At 64.7% G+C, this 20,415-nt stretch overlaps 3 protein-coding genes across 3 annotated transcripts; all 3 read left to right on the top strand.

Annotated features, from left to right (window-relative positions):
• The first annotated feature begins 4,404 nt into the window (after window positions 1-4,404).
• On the top strand, window positions 4,405-5,226 carry LOC118548243 (melanoma-associated antigen 10-like). The gene has a single exon (XM_036112092.2). The coding sequence runs from the start codon at window positions 4,405-4,407 to the stop codon at window positions 5,224-5,226; it is 822 nt and encodes a 273-aa protein (XP_035967985.1).
• Window positions 5,227-10,763: 5,537 nt separating this feature from the next.
• Window positions 10,764-11,768, top strand: LOC144380532 (melanoma-associated antigen 10-like). Its single transcript, XM_078064821.1, has 2 exons — window positions 10,764-10,843; window positions 11,027-11,768. The coding sequence occupies exons 1-2, from the start codon at window positions 10,764-10,766 to the stop codon at window positions 11,766-11,768; spliced, it is 822 nt and encodes a 273-aa protein (XP_077920947.1).
• Window positions 11,769-17,082: 5,314 nt separating this feature from the next.
• On the top strand, window positions 17,083-18,087 carry LOC144380530 (melanoma-associated antigen 10-like). Its single transcript, XM_078064819.1, has 2 exons — window positions 17,083-17,162; window positions 17,346-18,087. The coding sequence occupies exons 1-2, from the start codon at window positions 17,083-17,085 to the stop codon at window positions 18,085-18,087; spliced, it is 822 nt and encodes a 273-aa protein (XP_077920945.1).
• The last annotated feature ends 2,328 nt before the right edge of the window (window positions 18,088-20,415 follow it).

Here is a 20,415-nt window from a genome sequence, read left to right as displayed (position 1 = left end):
TGGTCAGAGGGGAAGGATGCCAGGTCGGGAAGGGGCGGGGGCACAGGGAGCCCCAGGGGGTCCAGGTGGGGTCGGGGTGGGGATCGATCGGGGCCAGGACCGAGGGACTCTCGAGCGCAGGACACAGGGGACCTCACCGAGGTCGGGCCCCAGGGTGAGTCCGGGACGGCCGCTGGGCGGGATGGGGACACGCGGCCAGTGCGGCCGGACTGGTGCGTCCGGGTGTCCCGAGACACTAGGGGCCTTGGCGGAAGGAGCAGGGCCTCCCTCAGGCGGGCAGAGGGCCGGGCCCAGGTCCTGCTGGGCTTCACGCTGAGGATGCGGAGGGAGGACTGAGGGTCCCCGGACCCCAGCACAGCGTCAGTCAGGGAAGGTCCGTGGGGGAGGGGATCGAGCACGTGGTGAGTCCGGACTTCCGCATCCGGGCCTCAGAGACTCTGGGGTCTTTGGCCGAAGGAGCAGGGCCTCCCTCCCGTGGGCAGAGGGGCGGGCTCAGGTCCTGCTGGGCTTCATGGTGAGGTTGCAGAGGGAGGACAGAGGGTCCCCGGACCCCAGCACAGCGTCAGTCAGGGAAGGTCCGTTGGGGGGGGGGGTGGAGGATGGGACCACGTGGTGAGTCCGGACTTCCGCATCCGGGTCTCTGAGCGACTGAGGCCAGGGCCTGATGAAAGGAGCAGCTGCTCAGGTGGGCAGATGGGAGGGCCCTGGCGACCCAGTGGCGGGGGCGTGGCGTGGGGAGGCCAGGGATAAACCCTGAGGGAGGACAGAGGGGAGCCCCCTAGAAGCCCACCCATGATGTCAGTCTAGGGAGGCCCCCCTGGGCGGGATGGGGACACGAGCCCAGAGCGGCCGGACTTCTGCCTCTGGGTCTACCGAAAACCTGGGGTCTTTTTTTTTTTTTTTTAATTTTTTTATTGTTATGTTAATCCCCATACATTACATCATTAGTTTTAGATATAGTGTTCCATGATTCATTGTTTGTGCATAACACCCAGTGCTCCATGCAGAACGTGCCCTCCTCAATACCCATCACCAGGCTAACCCATCCTCCCACCCCCCTCCCCTCTAGAACCCTCAGTTTGTTTTTCAGAATCCATCGTCTCTCATGGTTCTTCTCCCCCTCCGATTTCCCCCCCTTCATTCTTCCCCTCCTGCTACATTCTTCTTCTTTTTTTCTTTCTTAACATATATTGCATTATTTGTTTCAGAGGTACAGATCTGAGATTCAACAGTCTTGCACAATTCACAGCGCTTACCAGAACACATACCCTCCCCAGTGTCCATCACCCAGTCACCCCATCCCTCCCACCCCACCCCCCACTCCAGCAACCCTCAGTTTGTTTCTTGAGATTAAGAATTCCTCATATCAGTGAGGTCATATGATACATGTCTTTCTCTGTTTGACTTATTTCGCTCAGCATAATACCCTCCAGTTCCATCCACGTCGTTGCAAATGGCAAGATCTCATTCCTTTTGATGGCCGCATAATATTCCATTGTGTATATATACCACATCTTCTTTATCCATTCATATGTTGATGGACATCTTGGCTCTTTCCACAGTTTGGCTATTGTGGACATTGCTGCCATGATGTCAGTCTAGGGAGGCCCCCTGGGCGGGATGGGGACACGAGCCCAGAGCGGCCGGACTTCTGCATCTGGGTCTCCCGAGAACCTGGGGTCTTGACGGGTCGAAGGAGCAGAGCCTCCCTCAGGCGGGCAGAGGGGCGGGCCCAGGTCCTGTCGGGCTTCACGCTGAAGTTGCCGAGGGAGGACTGAGAGACCCTGGACCCCAGCCCAGAGGCAGTCCCTAGAGGCCCGAGTGGAGGACGGGGACACCCCGTTTGTGTTCGTGCGTGCGCTTGTGTGTCCCCACTTGCCCATCTGGGTCTCGCAGAGGCTGGAGCCCCGGTGCCCGGGAGCGAATCCGTAGGCAGTAGAGACAGGCAAAGGCAGAGGCAGCCAGGGAGTCGTGGTGGAGATCAGAAGAAGGCCCGAGAGACCTGGACGCCCCATCTCAGACCCCGCTCTCAGCCCCGGGGAGCCCTAGGCTTCGTGGCCGCAGGAGTTGGCCACAGACTTATCCCGGTGGGCTCAGGGCAGGGAGGGCCTTGGTGTTGGCGGACGGCCTAGGGACAGCAGACGAAGGGGCCTAGGACCTGCTAGGGCTCGAGGCAAGGACCCCCAAGGGAGTCCCCAGGGAGCCCACAGGACCGCGGCCCTGATTCAGCCACCGGAGTCTCCTGGGATGGGTGAGCCCACACAGTGCATGGCCACTTTGGCCTCAGGGCATCCGAGAACCCATGGCCATTTGGATGGAGCACTGCCTCAAGCATGGGGGTGGGGGGGAATGGCCCACGTGTTGCTGGGTGGAAATGCGAGGACCAGAAGGAGGACTGCGGTTTTGGGGACAGCGAAGAGATTTGGTCCCGGGAGGCCCCGGGGCCGGATGATCACACAGGGCGTGCCCTGACTTCCCAGCCACATCTCCCAGAGCCTGGGGTGTGGGTGGAAAGAGCAGGCTTCAGGGCTGCCCAGGCTGAACCCGGGCCTGCCAGGTTGGAAGGGGAGGACTAGAGGGAGGACTGACTGGGCCGCACTAAGTTCAGGCCAGGGAGGTGGCCCCTGTGGAGGAGGAGCCCATGCCTCCTGTCCTGAGGTCCACATCTGGCTGTTAAGAGACTGAGGGCCTGTGGTGAGAAGGAGCGGGCCTGGGGTGTAGCGGGCCTGTGTGTGTGTGAGGGTGGAGGGTGGGGTCGGGGGGAGCGGGGCACAGGTCCGGTTGGGAGTCAGGGTGAGGACCCTGGGGGAGGAGTGGCCGTACCCCCTCCACCCCATCTCAGCAAAGAGGCCAGTGCAGCGGAGTCTGGCCGTGCCCGATCCAGGCAGGGTCGGTCAGCGGTAGCCCAAAGTGGCATGAGTGCTCACTTGTCTCCTGGGCCAGAAGGTGGGAGTCCTCAAGGAGCTGAGGTCTTGGTCTGTGGGGCACATGGCTTCTGTCTCACTTTGGGGACCTGGAAGAAGGGCAGGCCCTGGCAGGAAGAAAGAGGATTAGCGTCCTGGGGTTCTGAGGGCACCCCCACCCCAGGACAGAGGGGCCGGTCCCTACTGCCAGCCCTTTGCGATCTTGCCGGGGGCTGAGGGTGGGGGATGTAGACGTGGCCGTGGACGACGACGTGGTGGCCCCTCACCCTCCTCTCGGAGCTCTCAGGGAGGTGAGGCCCACGCTTGGAGAGGTCGGGGTCAGGTCATCTGGGGAAGCCCACCATGGAGACACACAGGATTCCCGGCTCCTGCCAAGAGTCAACGTGAGGGCACCTGAGGGAGAAGTGAGTGACTCCTACCCACCCCTCGGGACAAGGAAGTGATGGCCCAGGAATCTGTCCAGCCCCTACCTGGCGGCCCTGCAACCCTGGGCAGGGCCTGCAGGCTGAGTCCCTCCTCCTCTCCAGATCCTTCTTCTCAGGATGGGGAGGGCCAGGGCCTGAGGGACTGGACTCAGGTAGCAGAGGAGGCAGGTGCCCTGGCTCTGGGTCTGGCCCTGACTGTTGGAGGGAGATGAGAAATGAGGGGATGCCTCCCACAGCAGGATCCTCTGGGCCCAGGCCTTCCCTGCCGCTTCTGTCAGCCATGGGGAGACGGGCGATCGGTGGGCCAAGTCATTTCTCCTGAGTTTTCCTTCTGGTGTCTCCCAGAGATGAGGCCTCGGCACCAGGAGGGTGGCCTCTGGTCAACACAGGGAGTTTTCCCAGGCCTTCTGTGGGGTCAGGGTATAGACGGAGAGGTGCGCCCATCCCAGCACAGATGGAACCCCGAGCTTGGCCATCCCTGGGGTTCCGTGACGAGCCCTTAGACCTTTGGCAGGCGTGGGCAGATGCGGGCCCCCTCGCTTACCTTCTGTGGAGTCTCAGGGCTGCGTGGTCTTGCTGTGACCCTTTGGCCTCAGGCTGCGGGAGGCGGGCCAAGGCCCTGGCAGGGGAAATAGCAGTCCCCTGAGAGGCCAAGGAGGGGACCGCCCAGCTTGGACTGGTGGGGACCTCACAGAGTCCGCCCCAGCCCTTGCCCCACTGGGCCCCGTGTGCCGTGCTCTGTGTCTGCACCCTGAAGTGCTCCTCCTCTTGTCCTCCAGGGGCTTCAAGAACTCAGTGTTGAGGCCTAGGTCTGAGGCAGGAGCCTCTAAGGTCCCAGAGCAGGGGAGGTGCAGGTGAGTGCCAGTGGTCAAGGTGAGGTACGTGCTCTGAGCATGGGGCCAGGGGCTCGCCCATCCCAGCCCAGAGGGGAGCCCTCAGCACCCAAGCCCGACGCAGCGCACTGTCAGCTCCAGGACTTCAGGCCTCTGCGGCCTGGGCTGCGCCCTGAGGAGCCGTCCCACATCTTTCTTCAGGTTAAGCCCGACACAAACGCCATGCCCCTGGGTCAGATGAGTGAGTTCGGGAAGCTGGAGGAAGACCCAGACCCGGCCCAGGGCCTGGTGGAGGCACAGCTGTCCGGGGCAGCCATTCCCTGGAGCCTGTCTCAAGATAGCTCCAGCTCATCCAGCGAGGAGGAGCCCGGCCCCGGGCCGGAGCCGGAAGTGGCCCAGCCCCTGGTGCAAACTACCCTCCACATGAAGGCAGTCCACCTGGTGGCCTTCCTGCTCCTCAAGTATCGCACCCAGCAGCCGACCAGCCAGGCAGAGATGCTGGAGATCGTCGGCGAGGATGACCAGGACGCCTTCCCCGTGATCTTTGGCCGAGCCTCCAAGTGCATGCAGCTGGTCTTTGGCGTGGATGTGAAGGAAGTGGACCCCAGCGACCACTCCTACATCCTGGTCCCCGTCCTGGGCCTCACCTGGGATGGGATGCAGAGTGGGGGGCAGGGCTTGCCTAAGACCAGCCTCCTAGTGGTGCTCCTGGGGCTGATCCTCCTGGAGGACGAACATACCCCAGAGGAGGAGGTCTGGGAAGAGCTGGGGGTCATGGGGGTGTATGCCGGCCAGGAGCACATCATCTATGGGGAGCCCAGGGAGCTCCTCACCAATGTCTGGGTGCAGGAAGGGTACGTGGAGTACCGGCAGGTGCCCGGCAGCGACCCTGCCCGCTACGAGTTCCTGTGGGGTCCCAGGGCCCACGCCGAAACCAGCAAGTGGAAAGTGACGCAGTATTTCCTCCAGCTCAATCTCGAGCAGCCGGCTTCCTCCCTGGCCCTGTCTGAAGGGGCTGTGAGAGATGAGGAAGAGGGGGCCTGAGCCCCGGGGCCCCCAGGCCCTTTCCAGGCTTTGGTGGGGTCGGCAGCTTCTCCTCCAGGATGCTGGGCTTGAGGTGAGGCCGCTTGTTGGTCCTTCCCTGTGTGTGTTTGTGTGTGTGCGTGAAGACAGAGCCCTGGGCGTTCCAAAGGGTGCAGCGCCAGGGAGGGTTGGGGGAAGAAAGGAGGGCAAGTAACCTCCTGGGGGTGGGGGTGGTTGTTCCCTGGGATGACTCCCACATCCAGAGCTTGGTGTCCTTCAGGAAGCTGTCCTCTGGGATTCCTTGCCATAGAAGGTTTCATCCGTTTCAGCGGCAGAGTGTGTGAGTGACATCCACCCTGCAGCATTTGTCCGTACCCAGTTCAAGAGTTAAGAGTTTTGTCATGTTCTGGGGGCGCCCGGGTCCTCTGTTGGTTAAGCATGTGCCATTGGCTCAGGTCATGATCTCAGGATCCTGGGATCGAACCCCACATTGGGCTCCCTGCTCAGTGGAGACTCTGCTTGTCTCTCTCCCTCTGTGTGTGGTCTTTCTCAAATAAATAAATAAATAAATAAATAAATAAATAAATAAATACCTTTAAGAAAAAAAGAGTTTTGTCATGTCCTGGACACCAGCCTGGACACCTTGCCTACTTGTTTGGTCTCTGGACCGAAATCACAGGGCATTGGCCTAGGGATGGGTTGGAAAGGCGAAAGAATGGAACAAGCAGGGGACGGGGGTCAGAAGCTGGAGAAATAAAACTTTGTTGGTTCTTGCTTCTGATGCCTTCCCGGCCATCATTGTGCAAATGCCAAAGGCAAGCACGCGCACACACGCGAGCTCGTGCATTGGCCTGGTTCTTCCAGAAAGGCGGGGGAAACGTCCTCCCAGCACAGAGGGAGCCCTGCTCACTGGCTCCTTGATTCCCAGACATGGGCTGAGCTCTGCTCTCTGGAAGGCCCTATGGGTGAGCAGTGAGGACACTAGGAGAAGCAGGACACGTCCCAGCCATAAGGGACCGTGTATAGCAGCCGCAGTCCTGGCAGGAAGGTGGGGAGGGGTGCCCTGAGACCCACAGATGAACCGGAGGCAGGGTGAGGGGGGTGCGGCTCCCGGGGCGAGCACTGCAGTCGAAATGCCCCCAGCCGGGCCTGGCCCCGGGGCGGGGGGCTGGGGTGACCAGAGGGTCCCCGTGATTGCCTCTGTGCAGCTGGTCACCGGCAAGCTGGGTGGCGACACTGCCAGACTCCAGTCTCTGCCTCCGTGTCAGGGAAGGCGGGGGGCAGGCTGCGAGCCTATGTGTGAGGTGCACGGGCACGGGCTCAGCGGGGTGCCGGGGGCGGGGCCCCAACCTTGCCGGGCGGGGTCCAGGTGAGGAGCCCAGGGAGGACCGGGGGACCCCCGGCCTGCCCGCTCCCCTCTCCTGCCCCCACGTAGCCCACCCCGGAACCCATGTCCGCCCGACGTGCTGTCAGCCCGAGGGGACCCCTTCCTATGGGGTCCGGATGTGACGAGCGCCGACTTCCGCCTCGGAGGCGTGGGAGACGCCGGGACCGCCGTGTGTGGGAGGCCGGATCTCGGTCGGGCCAGGCCAGGCGTGCAGGTAGGCCCACCCGTGAGGGAGCACAGAGTGGGGGACCCCCAGGAGCCAGGTGGCCCATGCCGGCAGCCCCGAGACACCCCGGGCGGGGACAGCGTCGTCCCGCTGAGCCCCTCCCGCCGGGGCCCAGGACCAAGGACACGGGTCCCCAGAGGGACGGGCCCGGGCCCTCCCTGGAGCGGGTTCCGGGGGCAGACGGAGGACTGTGGGGGCCACTCTTCGGCGCTCAGGTCCAGCCCCTCGGGCCCTGCCGCGGCCAGGCCCTGGGGGCCCCCCGGGGAGGGTGGCCACAGGTGGCGTCCGTCCGGTGAAACGCGCCTCGGGGCTCTGACGGAGCTTAGGACCTTGGTCAGAGGGGAAGGATGCCAGGTCGGGAAGGGGCGGGGGCACAGGGAGCCCCAGGGGGTCCAGGTGGGGTCGGGGTGGGGATCGATCGGGGCCAGGACCGAGGGACTCTCGAGCGCAGGACACAGGGGACCTCACCGAGGTCGGGCCCCAGGGTGAGTCCGGGACGGCCGCTGGGCGGGATGGGGACACGCGGCCAGTGCGGCCGGACTGGTGCGTCCGGGTGTCCCGAGACACTAGGGGCCTTGGCGGAAGGAGCAGGGCCTCCCTCAGGCGGGCAGAGGGCCGGGCCCAGGTCCTGCTGGGCTTCACGCTGAGGATGCGGAGGGAGGACTGAGGGTCCCCGGACCCCAGCACAGCGTCAGTCAGGGAAGGTCCGTGGGGGAGGGGATCGAGCACGTGGTGAGTCCGGACTTCCGCATCCGGGCCTCAGAGACTCTGGGGTCTTTGGCCGAAGGAGCAGGGCCTCCCTCCCGTGGGCAGAGGGGCGGGCTCAGGTCCTGCTGGGCTTCATGGTGAGGTTGCAGAGGGAGGACAGAGGGTCCCCGGACCCCAGCACAGCGTCAGTCAGGGAAGGTCCGTTGGGGGGGGTGGAGGATGGGACCACGTGGTGAGTCCGGACTTCCGCATCCGGGTCTCTGAGCGACTGAGGCCAGGGCCTGATGAAAGGAGCAGCTGCTCAGGTGGGCAGAGGGGAGGGCCCTGGCGACCCAGTGGCGGGGGCGTGGCGTGGGGAGGCCAGGGATAAACCCTGAGGGAGGACAGAGCGGAGCCCTCTAGAAGCCCACCCATGATGTCAGTCTAGGGAGGCCCCCCTGGGCGGGATGGGGACACGAGCCCAGAGCGGCCGGACTTCTGCCTCTGGGTCTCCCGAGAACCTGGGGTCTTGACGGGTCGAAGGAGCAGGGCCTCCGTCAGGGGGGCAGAGGGGCGGGCCCAGGTCCTGTCGGGCTTCACGCTGAAGTTGCCGAGGGAGGACTGAGAGACCCTGGACCCCAGCCCAGAGGCAGTCCCTAGAGGCCCGAGTGGAGGACGGGGACACCCCGTTTGTGTTCGTGCGTGCGTTTGTGTGTCCCCCACTTGCCCATCTGGGTCTCGCAGAGGCCGGATGCCCCGGTGCCCGGGAGCGGATCCGTAGGCAGTAGAGACAGGCAAAGGCAGAGGCAGCCAGGGAGTCGTGGTGGAGATCAGAAGAAGGCCCGGGAGACCTGGACGCCCCATCTCAGACCCCGCTCTCAGCCCCGGGGAGCCCTAGGCTTCGTGGCCGCAGGAGTTGGCCACAGACTTATCCCGGTGGGCTCAGGGCACGGAGGGCCTTGGTGTTGGCGGACGGCCTAGGGACAGCCGACGAAGGGGCCTAGGACCTGCTAGGGCTCGAGGTGAGGACCCCCAAGGGAGTCCCCCGGGAGCCCACAGGACCGCGGCCCTGATTCAGCCACCGGAGTCTCCTGGGATGGGTGAGCCCACACGGTGCATGGCCACTCTGGCCTCAGGGCATCCGAGAACCCATGGCCATTTGGATGGAGCACTGCCTCAAGCGTGGGGGTCGGGGGGAATGGCCCACGTGTTGCTGGGTGGAAATGCGAGGACCAGAAGGAGGACTGCGGTTTTGGGGACAGCGAAGAGATTCGGTCCCGGGAGGCCCCGGGGCCGGATGATCACACAGGCCGTGCCCTGACTTCCCAGCCACATCTCCCAGAGCCTGGGGTCTGGGTGGAAGGAGCAGGCTTCAGGGCTGCCCAGGCTGACCCCGGGCCTGCCAGGTTGGAAGGGGAGGACTAGAGGGAGGACCGACTGGGCCGCACTAAGTTCAGGCCAGGGAGGTGGCTCCTGTGGAGGAGGAGCCCGTGCCTCCTGTCCTGAGGTCCACATCTGGCTGTTAGAGACTGAGGGCCTGTGGTGAGAAGGAGCGGGCCTGGGGTGTAGCGGGCCTGTGTGTGTGTGAGGGTGGAGGGTGGGGTCGGGGGGAGCGGGGCACAGGTCCGGTTGGGAGTCAGGGTGAGGACCCTGGGGGAGGACTGGCCGTACCCCCTCCACCCCATCTCAGCAAAGAAGCCAGTGCACCGGAATCTGGCCGTGCCCGATCCAGGCAGGGTCGGTCAGCGGTGGCCCCAAGTGGCATGCGTGCTCACTTGTCTCATGGGCCGGAAGGTGGGAGTCCTCAGGGAGCTGAGGTCTTTGTTTGAGGGGCACATGGCTTCTGTCTCACTTTGGGGACCTGAAAGAAGGGCAGGCCCTGGCAGGAAGAAAGAGGATTAGCGTCCTGGGGGTCTGAGGGCACCCCCACCCCAGGACAGAGGGGCCGGTCCCTACTGCCAGCCCTTTGGGATCTTGCCGGGGGCTGAGGGTGGGGGATGTAGACGTGGCCGTGGACGAGGACGTGGTGGCCCCTCACCCTCCTCTCGGAGCTCTCAGGGAGGTGAGGACCATGCTGAGAGAGGTCGGGGTCAGGTCCTCTGGGGAAGCCCACCTTGGAGACACACAGGAGTCCCTGCTCCTGCCAAGAGTCAACGTGGGGGCACCCGAGGGAGGAGTGAGTGACTCCCAACCCACCCCTCGGGACAAGGAAGTGATGGCCCAGGAATCTGTCCAGCCCCTACCTGGCCTCCCTGGGAACGCTGGGCGGGGCCTGTCAGGCTGAGTCCCTCCTCCTCTCCAGATCCCTCCTCTCAGGATGGGGAGGGCCAGGGCCTGAGGGTCTGGACTCAGGTAGCAGAGGAGGCAGGTGCCCTGGCTCTGGGTCTGGCCCTGACTGTTGGGGGGAGATGAGAAATGAGGGCATGCCTCCCACAGCAGGATCCTCTGGGCCCAGGCCTACCCTGCCGCTTCTGTCAGCCATGGGGAGACGGGCGATCGGTGGGCCAGGTTCTTTCTCCTGACTTTTCCTTCTGGTGTCTCCCAGAGATGAGGCCTCGGCACCAGGAGGGTGGCCTCAGGTCAACACAGGGAGTTTTCCCAGGCCTTCCGTGGGGTCAGGGTATAGACGGAGAGGTGCGCCCATCCCGGCACCGATGGAACCCCGAGCTTGGCCATCCCTGGGGTTCCGTGACGAGCCCTTAGACCTTTGGCAGGCGTGGGCACATGTGGGCCCCCTCGCTTACCTTCTGTGGAGTCTCAGGGCTGCGTGGTCTTGCTGTGACCCTTTGGCCTCAGGCTGCGGGAGGGGGGCCCAGGCCCTGCCAGGGGAAATAGCAGTCCCCTGAGAGGCCAAGGAGGGGAGCGCCCAGCTTGGACTGGTGGGGACCTCACAGAGTCCGCCCCAGCCCTCCTGCCCCACTGGGCCCCGTGTGCCGTGCTCTGTGTCTGCACCCTGAAGTGACTCCTCCTCTTGTCCTCCAGGGGCTTCAGGAACTCAGCGTTGAGGCCTAGGTCTGAGGCAGGAGCCTCTAAGGTCCCAGAGCAGGGGAGGTGCAGGTGAGTGCCAGTGGTCAAGGTGAGGTACGTGCTCTGAGCATGGGGCCAGGGGCTCGCCCATCCCAGCCCAGAGGGGAGCCCTCAGCACCCAAGCCCGACGCAGCGCACTGTCAGCTCCGGGACTTCAGGCCTCTGCTGCCCGGGCTGCGCCCTGAGGAGCCGTCCCACATCTTTCTTCAGGTTCAGCCCGACACAAACGCCATGCCCCTGGGTCAGAGGAGTGAGCTCGGGAAGGTGGAGGAAGACCCCGGCCCGGCCCAGGGCCTGCTGGAGGCACAGCTGTCCGGGGCTGGGGAGGAGGAGGCCCCATGCGCCCCCTCCTCCTTCTCCACCTCCGCCTCCTCCCAGTCCACCGCCCCATCTGTCTCCTGCTCTGCCCTGTTTCTGGTCCCCTCGGAGGAGGGGTCTGCTGCTGGGTTCCAGAGTCCTCCCCAGAGCTCGGTGAGTGCCTGCCCCTCCCCCAGTGCCCCGGCAGCCACTGCCCAGAGCCAGCCTGACCAGGGCTCCAGCAGCTCCGATGAGGAGGGGTCGAGCACCGGGGAGGAGCCCGAAGAAGCCCAGCCGGGGCACCAAAACGTAGTCCAGGGGAAGGTGGTCGACCTGGTGGAGTTCCTGCTCCTCAAGTATCGCACCAAGGAGCCGACCAGCCAGGCAGAGATGCTGGAGATCGTCGGCGAGGATGACCAGGATGCCTTCCCCGTGATCTTGGGCCGAGCCTCCGAGTGCATGCGGCTGCTCTTTGGCGTGGATGTGAAGGAAGTGGACCCCGGCGACCACTCCTACATCCTGGTCCCCGTCCTGGGCCTCACCTGTGATGGGATGCTGAGCAGTGAGCAGGAAGTGCCCAAAACCGGCCTCCTGGTGGTGCTCCTGGGGTTTATCCTCCTGGACGGCGACCATGCCCCGGAGGAGGAGGTGTGGGAAGCGCTGGGGGCCATGGGGGTGTATGACGGCCAGGAGCACGTCATCTATGGGGAGCCCAGGGAGCTCCTCACCAACGTCTGGGTGCAGGAAGGGTACGTGGAGTACCGGCAGGTGCCCGGCAGCGACCCTGCCCGCTACGAGTTCCTGTGGGGTCCCAGGGCCCACGCCGAAATCAGCAAGTGGCAAATGCTGGAGTATTTGCTCCGGGTCAATTTCGGGCAGCCGGCTTCCTCCCTGGCCCTGTCTGAAGGGGCTGTGAGAGATGAGGAAGAGGGGGCCTGAGCCCCCGCGTCTGCCAGGCCCTTTCCAGGCTTTGGTGGGGTCGGCAGCTTCTCCTCCAGGATGCTGGGCTTGAGGTGAGGCCGCTTGTTGGTCCTTCCCTGTGTGTGTTTGTGTGTGTGCGTGAAGACAGAGCCCTGGGCGTTTTAAGGAGTGCAGGGCCAGGGAGGGTTGGGGGAAGAAAGGAGGGCAAGTAACCTCCTGGGGGTGGGGGTGGTTGTTCCCTGGGATGACTCCCACATCCAGAGCTTGGTGTCCTTCAGGAAGCTGTCCTCTGGGGTTCCTTGCCATAGAAGGTTTCATCCGTTTCAGCGGCGGAGTGTGTGAGTGACATCCACCCCGCAGCATTTGTCCGTACCCAGTTCAAGAGTTAAGAGTTTTGTCATGTTCTGGGGGCGCCTGGGTCCTCTGTTGGTTAAGCATGTGCCATCGGCTCAGGTCATGATCTCAGGATCCTGGGATCGAACCCCACATTGGGCTCCCTGCTCAGTGGAGACTCTGCTTGTCTCTCTCCCTCTGTGTGTGCTCTTTCTCAAATAAATAAATAAATAAATACCTTTAAGAAAAAAAGAGTTTTGTCATGTCCTGGTCACCAGCCTGGACACCTTGCCTACTTGTTTGGTCTCTGGACCGAAATCACAGGGCATTGGCCTAGGGATGGGCTGGAAAGGCGACAGAATGGAACAAGCAGGGGACGGAGGTCAGAAGCTGGAGAAATAAAAGTTTGTTGGTTCTTGCTTCTGATGCCTTCCCGGCCATCATTGTGCAAATGCCAAAGGCAAGCACGCGCACACACGCGTGCTCGTCCATTGGCCTGGTTCTTCCAGAAAGGCGGGGGAAACGTCCTCCCAGCACAGAGGGAGCCCTGCTCACTGGCTCCTTGATTCCCAGAGCTGGGCTGAGCTCTGCTCTCTGGAAGGCCCTGTGGGTGAGCAGTGAGGACACGAGGAGAAGCAGGACACGTCCCAGCCATAGGGGACCGTGTCTAGCAGCCGCAGTCCTGGCAGGAAGGTGGGGAGGGGTGCGCGGAGACCCGCAGAAGAAGCGGAGGCAGGGTGAGGGGGGTGCGGCCCCCGGGGCGAGCACTGCAGTGGAAATGCCCCCGGCCCGGGGGCGGGGGGCTGGGGTGACCAGAGGGTCCCCGTGATTGCCTCTGTGCAGCTGGTCACCGGCAAGCTGGGTGGCGACACTGCCAGACTCCAGTCTCTGCCTCCGTGTCAGGGAAGGCGGGGGGCAGGCTGCGAGCCTATGTGTGAGGTGCACGGGCACGGGCTCAGCGGGGTGCCGGGGGCGGGGCCCCAACCTTGCCGGGCGGGGTCCAGGTGAGGAGCCCAGGGAGGACCGGGGGACCCCCGGCCTGCCCGCTCCCCTCTCCTGCCCCCACGTAGCCCACCCCGGAACCCATGTCCGCCCGACGTGCTGTCAGCCCGAGGGGACCCCTTCCTATGGGGTCCGGATGTGACGAGCGCCGACTTCCGCCTCGGAGGCGTGGGAGACGCCGGGACCGCCGTGTGTGGGAGGCCGGATCTCGGTCGGGCCAGGCCAGGCGTGCAGGTAGGCCCACCCGTGAGGGAGCACAGAGTGGGGGGACCCCCAGGAGCCAGGTGGCCCATGCCGGCAGCCCCGAGACACCCCGGGCGGGGACAGCGTCGTCCCGCTGAGCCCCTCCCGCCGGGGCCCAGGACCAAGGACACGGGTCCCCAGAGGGACGGGCCCGGGCCCTCCCTGGAGCGGGTTCCGGGGGCAGACGGAGGACTGTGGGGGCCACTCTTCGGCGCTCAGGTCCAGCCCCTCGGGCCCTGCCGCGGCCAGGCCCTGGGGGCCCCCCGGGGAGGGTGGCCACAGGTGGCGTCCGTCCGGTGAAACGCGCCTCGGGGCTCTGACGGAGCTTAGGACCTTGGTCAGAGGGGAAGGATGCCAGGTCGGGAAGGGGCGGGGGCACAGGGAGCCCCAGGGGGTCCAGGTGGGGTCGGGGTGGGGATCGATCGGGGCCAGGACCGAGGGACTCTCGAGCGCAGGACAGAGGGGACCTCACCGAGGTCGGGCCCCAGGGTGAGTCCGGGACGGCAGCTGGGCGGGATGGGGACACGCGGCCAGTGCGGCCGGACTGGTGCATCCGGGTGTCCCGAGAGACTAGGGGCCTTGGCGGAAGGAGCAGGGCCTCCCTCAGGCGGGCAGAGGGCCGGGCCCAGGTCCTGCTGGGCTTCACGCTGAGGATGCGGAGGGAGGACTGAGGGTCCCCGGACCCCCGCAGAGCGTCAGTCAGGGAAGGTCCGTTGCGGGGGGATGGGAGCACGTGGTGAGTCCGGACTTCCGCATCCGGGTCTCAGAGACACTGGGGGCCTTGGCAGAAGGAGCAGGGCCTCCCTCAGGTGGGCAGAGAAGAGGGCCCAGGCGATAACCCGAGTCAAGGTATGAACTCTGAGGGAGGACAGAGGAGATCTCACAGAGGTTGGGCCATAGTGTCTGTCCAGGAAGATCTCTGGGGGGCGTGGGCATGCGAAGTGAGTCCCGACTTCAGGTTCGGGGTCTCAGAGAGCCAGGAGGTCTGGTGTAAGGAGCAGGGTCTCTAGTTGGCAGGCGCGGGGGGGGGGGGGGGGGGCGGGGGGCGGGGGGAGGGGGGAGGAGCGCCCAGGTTCTGTCAGGAGTCAAGGTGGGAACCAGAGGGAGGAACGAGGGACCCTGGACCCAGTAGGGAATCAGTCCTGGGAGGCCCCAGGGTGGGACAACGCTGACATGAGGCACGTCCTGCCTTCTGCTCTGGGTCCCAGAGACACTGAGAGCTTGTTGTAAGGAGTGGCCCTCAGGAGCAGGGATGAGGGCACGGGCCATCCAGGGAGTCCGGATGGGGAACAGAGGATAGGGCTAAGGGACCCGAAGGAACCCCTCTCAGGGAATCCCTGGACTTTGTAGCGTGATGTGGTGGCCACAGTCTTTGCCCGTGGCTCTCAGGGCAGTGAGGCTTTGGTCTGAGGCAACAGGCCTGGGGACAGCAGAGAGAGGATCAGCAGATGTGCTGCGGCTCCTGTTGAGATCCCTGAGGGAGGACTCAGGGAGGGACCTGGACTCCAGAACAGGGACAACGCACTGAAGCCTGCCCCTGCTGTCAGCCCCGGTAGGCCTGTTGGTGCCAAGTCCACAGGCAGTGTGTCAGGACGTCCGCATCCAGTTCTGACAGAGGCTGGGGGCCTGGTTTAAAAAACGGGGGGTCAGGAGCTGACGGGACTGCATGTGAGGACCCGGCGGGAGGACATGAGGGACCCTGGACCCCAGAACAGAGTCAGTCCTGGGAGGCCCCTGAGCGGGAGGAGGACGAGTGGCGCGTCGAGACATCCACATCCGGGTCTCAGAGAGGCCGGGGGTTGGGGTAAGAGGCGGATCCTCAGGTCAGCAGCAGGGAGGGCTCAGATCCTGCTGGAATCCAGGTGAGAACACTCAGGGAGAACTGAGGGCACCCTGGACCCCAGAACAGAGTCATCGATGGGAGGCCCTTGAGCAGCTGTCCGCCTGAGTCGCACCTCCGAATTTGGCCTTGGCTCTCAGGGATGTGCGGGGCGGTCAGAGGGGAAAGGACTCGGGACAGCAGAGGGCAGGGCCCCAGGTCTTGTTGGAGTCCAGGAGGGATGCAGGCTGAGAGCTGAAGACCGTAGAGCCTGAAACAGACAATGATTTTGTTGCCCTTGGGCTCCTTCTTCCATGTCCCCCAAGGTGGGGGGAGCAGCTGAAGTGTTTCCTGACGTCTGCACCCAGGGTCTGAAGGAGGTGAGCCTTGGTCTGAGGAGTGTGGCCTCAGGTCAGCAGAGGGTGGAGTCCCAAGACCCTGAGGGAGCACTGAGCAGACACCCACCCAGACATAGGGGACCCAAATGAAGTCCTGCCCCGGTGGTCAGTCCTGCGAGGCCAGGCCAGGTGTCAAGAAAAGTAAGCGCCCCACTTTCTCCTCTGGGTCTCACAAAGATGGTGGCCTTGGCCTGCAGGATGCATCCTGTGGTTAGAAGAAGGGATAGTTCCAGGTCCTGCTGAAAGTAAACATGAGCACCTTGAGGACAAAGAGTGGACCCCCGCCCCAGGACAGAGGGGCCAACCCCGATCTCAGCTCTTCGTGAATTGGGAGGGGTGCAGGGGAGGGCGTGGACTGTTGTCTCCTCACCCTCCTCTCGGAGCTCTCAGGGAAGTGAGACACACAGGAGTCCCTGCTCCTGCCAAGAGTCAACGTGGGGGCACCCGAGGGAGGAGTGAGTGACTCCCAACCCACCCCTCGGGACAAGGAGGTGATGGCCCAGGAATCTGTCCAGCCCCTACCTGGCGGCCCTGGGAACCCTGGGTGGGGCCTGTCAGGCTGAGTCCCTCCTCCTCTCCAGATCCCTCCTCTCAGGATGGGGAGGGCCAGGGCCTGAGGGTCTGGACTCAGGTAGCAGAGGAGGCAGGTGCCCTGGCTCTGGGTCTGGCCCTGACTGTTGGGGGGAGATGAGAAATGAGGGCATGCCTCCCACAGCAGGATCCTCAGGGCCCAGGCCTACCCTGCCGCTTCCGTCAGCCATGGGGAGACGGGCGATCGGTGGGCCAAGTTCTTTCTCCTGACTTTTCCTTCTGGTGTCTCCCAGAGATGAGGCCTCGGCACCAGGAGGGTGGCCTCAGGTCAACACAGGGAGTTTTCCCAGGCCTTCCGTGGGGTCAGGGTATAGACGGAGAGGTGCGCCCATCCCGGCACCGATGGAACCCCGAGCTTGGCCATCCCTGGGGTTCCGTGACGAGCCCTTAGACCTTTGGCAGGCGTGGGCACATGTGGGCCCCCTCGCTTACCTTCTGTGGAGTCTCAGGGCTGCGTGGTCTTGCTGTGACCCTTTGGCCTCAGGCTGCGGGAGGGGGGCCCAGGCCCTGCCAGGGGAAATAGCAGTCCCCTGAGAGGCCAAGGAGGGGAGCGCCCAGCTTGGACTGGTGGGGACCTCACAGAGTCCGCCCCAGCCCTCCTGCCCCACTGGGCCCCGTGTGCCGTGCTCTGTGTCTGCACCCTGAAGTGACTCCTCCTCTTGTCCTCCAGGGGCTTCAGGAACTCAGCGTTGAGGCCTAGGTCTGAGGCAGGAGCCTCTAAGGTCCCAGAGCAGGGGAGGTGCAGGTGAGTGCCAGTGGTCAAGGTGAGGTACGTGCTCTGAGCATGGGGCCAGGGGCTCGCCCATCCCAGCCCAGAGGGGAGCCCTCAGCACCCAAGCCCGACGCAGCGCACTGTCAGCTCCGGGACTTCAGGCCTCTGCTGCCCGGGCTGCGCCCTGAGGAGCCGTCCCACATCTTTCTTCAGGTTCAGCCCGACACAAACGCCATGCCCCTGGGTCAGAGGAGTGAGCTCGGGAAGGTGGAGGAAGACCCCGGCCCGGCCCAGGGCCTGCTGGAGGCACAGCTGTCCGGGGCTGGGGAGGAGGAGGCCCCATGCGCCCCCTCCTCCTTCTCCACCTCCTCCTCCTCCCAGTCCACCGCCCCATCTGTCTCCTGCTCTGCCCTGTTTCTGGTCCCCTCGGAGGAGGGGTCTGCTGCTGGGTTCCAGAGTCCTCCCCAGAGCTCGGTGAGTGCCTGCCCCTCCCCCAGTGCCGGGGCAGCCACTCCCTGGAGCCCGTCTGAAGATAGCTCCAGCTCATCCAACCAGGAGGAGCCCGGCCCCGGGCTGGAGCCGGGAGTGGCCCAGCCCCTGCTGGAAACTACACTCCACATGAAGGCAGTCCACCTGGTGGCCTTCCTGCTCCTCAAATATCGCACCCAGCAGCCGACCAGCCAGGCAGAGATGCTGGAGATCGTCGGCGAGGAACACCAGGACGCCTTCCCCGTGATCTTGGGCCGAGCCTCCGAGTGCATGCGGCTGCTCTTTGGCGTGGATGTGAAGGAAGTGGACCCCAGCGACCACTCCTACATCCTGGTCCCCGTCCTGGGCCTCACCTGGGATGGGATGCTGAGCGGTGAGCAGGGCATGCCCAAGACCAGCCTCCTAGTGGTGCTCCTGGGGCTGATCCTCCTGGGGGGCGACCATGTCCCCGAGGAGGAGGTGTGGGAAGAGCTGGGGGTCATGGGGGTGTATGACGGCCAGGAGCACGTCATCTATGGGGAGCCCAGGGAGCTCCTCACCAATGTCTGGGTGCAGGAAGGGTACGTGGAGTACCGGCAGGTGCCCGGCAGCGACCCTGCCCGCTACGAGTTCCTGTGGGGTCCCAGGGCCCACGCCGAAACCAGCAAGTGGCAAATGCTGGGGTATTTCCTCCGGTTCAATCTCGGGCAGCCGGCTTCCTCCCTGGCCCTGTCTGAAGGGGCTGTGAGAGATGAGGAAGAGGGGGCCTGAGCCCCGGCGTCCGCCAGGCCCTTTTCCAGGCTTTGGTGGGGTCGGCAGCTTCTCCTCCAGGATGCTGGGCTTGAGGTGAGGCCGCTTGTTGGTCCTTCCCTGTGTGTGTTTGTGTGTGTGCGTGAAGACAGAGCCCTGGGCGTTTTAAGGAGTGCAGGGCCAGGGAGGGTTGGGGGAAGAAAGCAGGGCAAGGAGCCTCCTGAGGGTGGGGGTGGTTGTTCCCTGGGATGACTCCCACATCCAGAGCTTGGTGTCCTTCAGGAAGCTGTCCTCTGGGGTTCCTTGCCATAGAAGGTTTCATCCGTTTCAGCGGCGGAGTGTGTGAGTGACATCCACCCTGCAGCATTTGTCCGTACCCAGGTCAAGAGTTAAGAGTTTTGTCATGTTCTGGGGGCGCCTGGGTCCTCTGTTGGTTAAGCATGTGCCATCGGCTCAGGTCATGATCTCAGGATCCTGGGATCGAACCCCACATTGGGCTCCCTGCTCAGTGGAGACTCTGCTTGTCTCTCTCCCTCTGTGTGTGCTCTTTCTCAAAAAAATAAATAAATAAATACCTTTAAGAAAAAAAGAGTTTTGTCATGTCCTGGACACCAGCCTGGACACCTTGCCTACTTGTTTGGTCTCTGGACCGAAATCACAGGGCATTGGCCTAGGGATGGGCTGGAAAGGCGACAGAATGGAACAAGCAGGGGACGGGGGTCAGAAGCTGGAGAAATAAAAGTTTGTTGGTTCTTGCTTCTGATGCCTTCCCGGCCATCATTGTGCAAATGCCAAAGGCAAGCACGCGCACACACGCGTGCTCGTCCATTGGCCTGGTTCTTCCAGAAAGGCGGGGGAAACGTCCTCCCAGCACAGAGGGAGCCCTGCTCACTGGCTCCTTGATTCCCAGAGCTGGGCTGAGCTCTGCTCTCTGGAAGGCCCTGTGGGTGAGCAGTGAGGACACGAGGAGAAGCAGGACACGTCCCAGCCATAGGGGACCGTGTCTAGCAGCCGCAGTCCTGGCAGGAAGGTGGGGAGGGGTGCGCGGAGACCCGCAGAAGAAGCGGAGGCAGGGTGAGGGGGGTGCGGCCCCCGGGGCGAGCACTGCAGTGGAAATGCCCCCGGCCCGGGGGCGGGGGGCTGGGGTGACCAGAGGGTCCCCGTGATTGCCTCTGTGCAGCTGGTCACCGGCAAGCTGGGTGGCGACACTGCCAGACTCCAGTCTCTGCCTCCGTGTCAGGGAAGGCGGGGGGCAGGCTGCGAGCCTATGTGTGAGGTGCACGGGCACGGGCTCAGCGGGGTGCCGGGGGCGGGGCCCCAACCTTGCCGGGCGGGGTCCAGGTGAGGAGCCCAGGGAGGACCGGGGGACCCCCGGCCTGCCCGCTCCCTTCTCCTGCCCCCACGTAGCCCACCCCGGAACCCATGTCCGCCCGACGTGCTGTCAGCCCGAGGGGACCCCTTCCTATGGGGTCCGGATGTGACGAGCGCCGACTTCCGCCTCGGAGGCGTGGGAGACGCCGGGACCGCCGTGTGTGGGAGGCCGGATCTCGGTCGGGCCAGGCCAGGGGTGCAGGTAGGCCCACCCGTGAGGGAGCACAGAGTGGGGGGACCCCCAGGAGCCAGGTGGCCCATGCCGGCAGCCCCGAGACACCCCGGGCGGGGACAGCGTCGTCCCGCTGAGCCCCTCCCGCCGGGGCCCAGGACCAAGGACACGGGTCCCCAGAGGGACGGGCCCGGGCCCTCCCTGGAGCGGGTTCCGGGGGCAGACGGAGGACTGTGGGGGCCACTCTTCGGCGCTCAGGTCCAGCCCCTCGGGCCCTGCCGCGGCCAGGCCCTGGGGGCCCCCCGGGGAGGGTGGCCACAGGTGGCGTCCGTCCGGTGAAACGCGCCTCGGGGCTCTGACGGAGCTTAGGACCTTGGTCAGAGGGGAAGGATGCCAGGTCGGGAAGGGGCGGGGGCACAGGGAGCCCCAGGGGTTCCAGGTGGGGTCGGGGTGGGGATCGATCGGGGCCAGGACCGAGGGACTCTCGAGCGCAGGACAGAGGGGACCTCACCGAGGTCGGGCCCCAGGGTGAGTCCGGGACGGCAGCTGGGCGGGATGGGGACACGCGGCCAGTGCGGCCGGACTGGTGCGTCCGGGTGTCCCGAGACACTAGGGGCCTTGGCGGAAGGAGCAGGGCCTCCCTCAGGCGGGCAGAGGGCCGGGCCCAGGTCCTGCTGGGCTTCACGCTGAGGATGCGGAGGGAGGACTGAGGGTCCCCGGACCCCCGCAGAGCGTCAGTCAGGGAAGGTCCGTGGGGGAGGGGATCGAGCACGTGGTGAGTCCGGACTTCCGCATCCGGGCCTCAG

This window comes from Halichoerus grypus, chromosome X, assembly GCF_964656455.1.
Source record: "Halichoerus grypus chromosome X, mHalGry1.hap1.1, whole genome shotgun sequence".
Taxonomy (NCBI): Eukaryota; Metazoa; Chordata; class Mammalia; order Carnivora; family Phocidae; genus Halichoerus; species Halichoerus grypus.
This window is presented reverse-complemented; position numbering and strand designations above follow the sequence as displayed.

Coding starts and splice junctions, on each gene's coding strand:
- LOC118548243 (XM_036112092.2), top strand. CDS start 4,405: ATGCCCCTGGGTCAGATGAGTGAGTTCGGGAAGCTGGAGGAAGACCCA.
- LOC144380532 (XM_078064821.1), top strand. CDS start 10,764: ATGCCCCTGGGTCAGAGGAGTGAGCTCGGGAAGGTGGAGGAAGACCCC. Junction 10,844..11,026: donor GGCCTGCTGGAGGCACAGCT/GTCCGGGGCTGG, acceptor CCCCTCCCCCAG/TGCCCCGGCAGCCACTGCCC.
- LOC144380530 (XM_078064819.1), top strand. CDS start 17,083: ATGCCCCTGGGTCAGAGGAGTGAGCTCGGGAAGGTGGAGGAAGACCCC. Junction 17,163..17,345: donor GGCCTGCTGGAGGCACAGCT/GTCCGGGGCTGG, acceptor CCCCTCCCCCAG/TGCCGGGGCAGCCACTCCCT.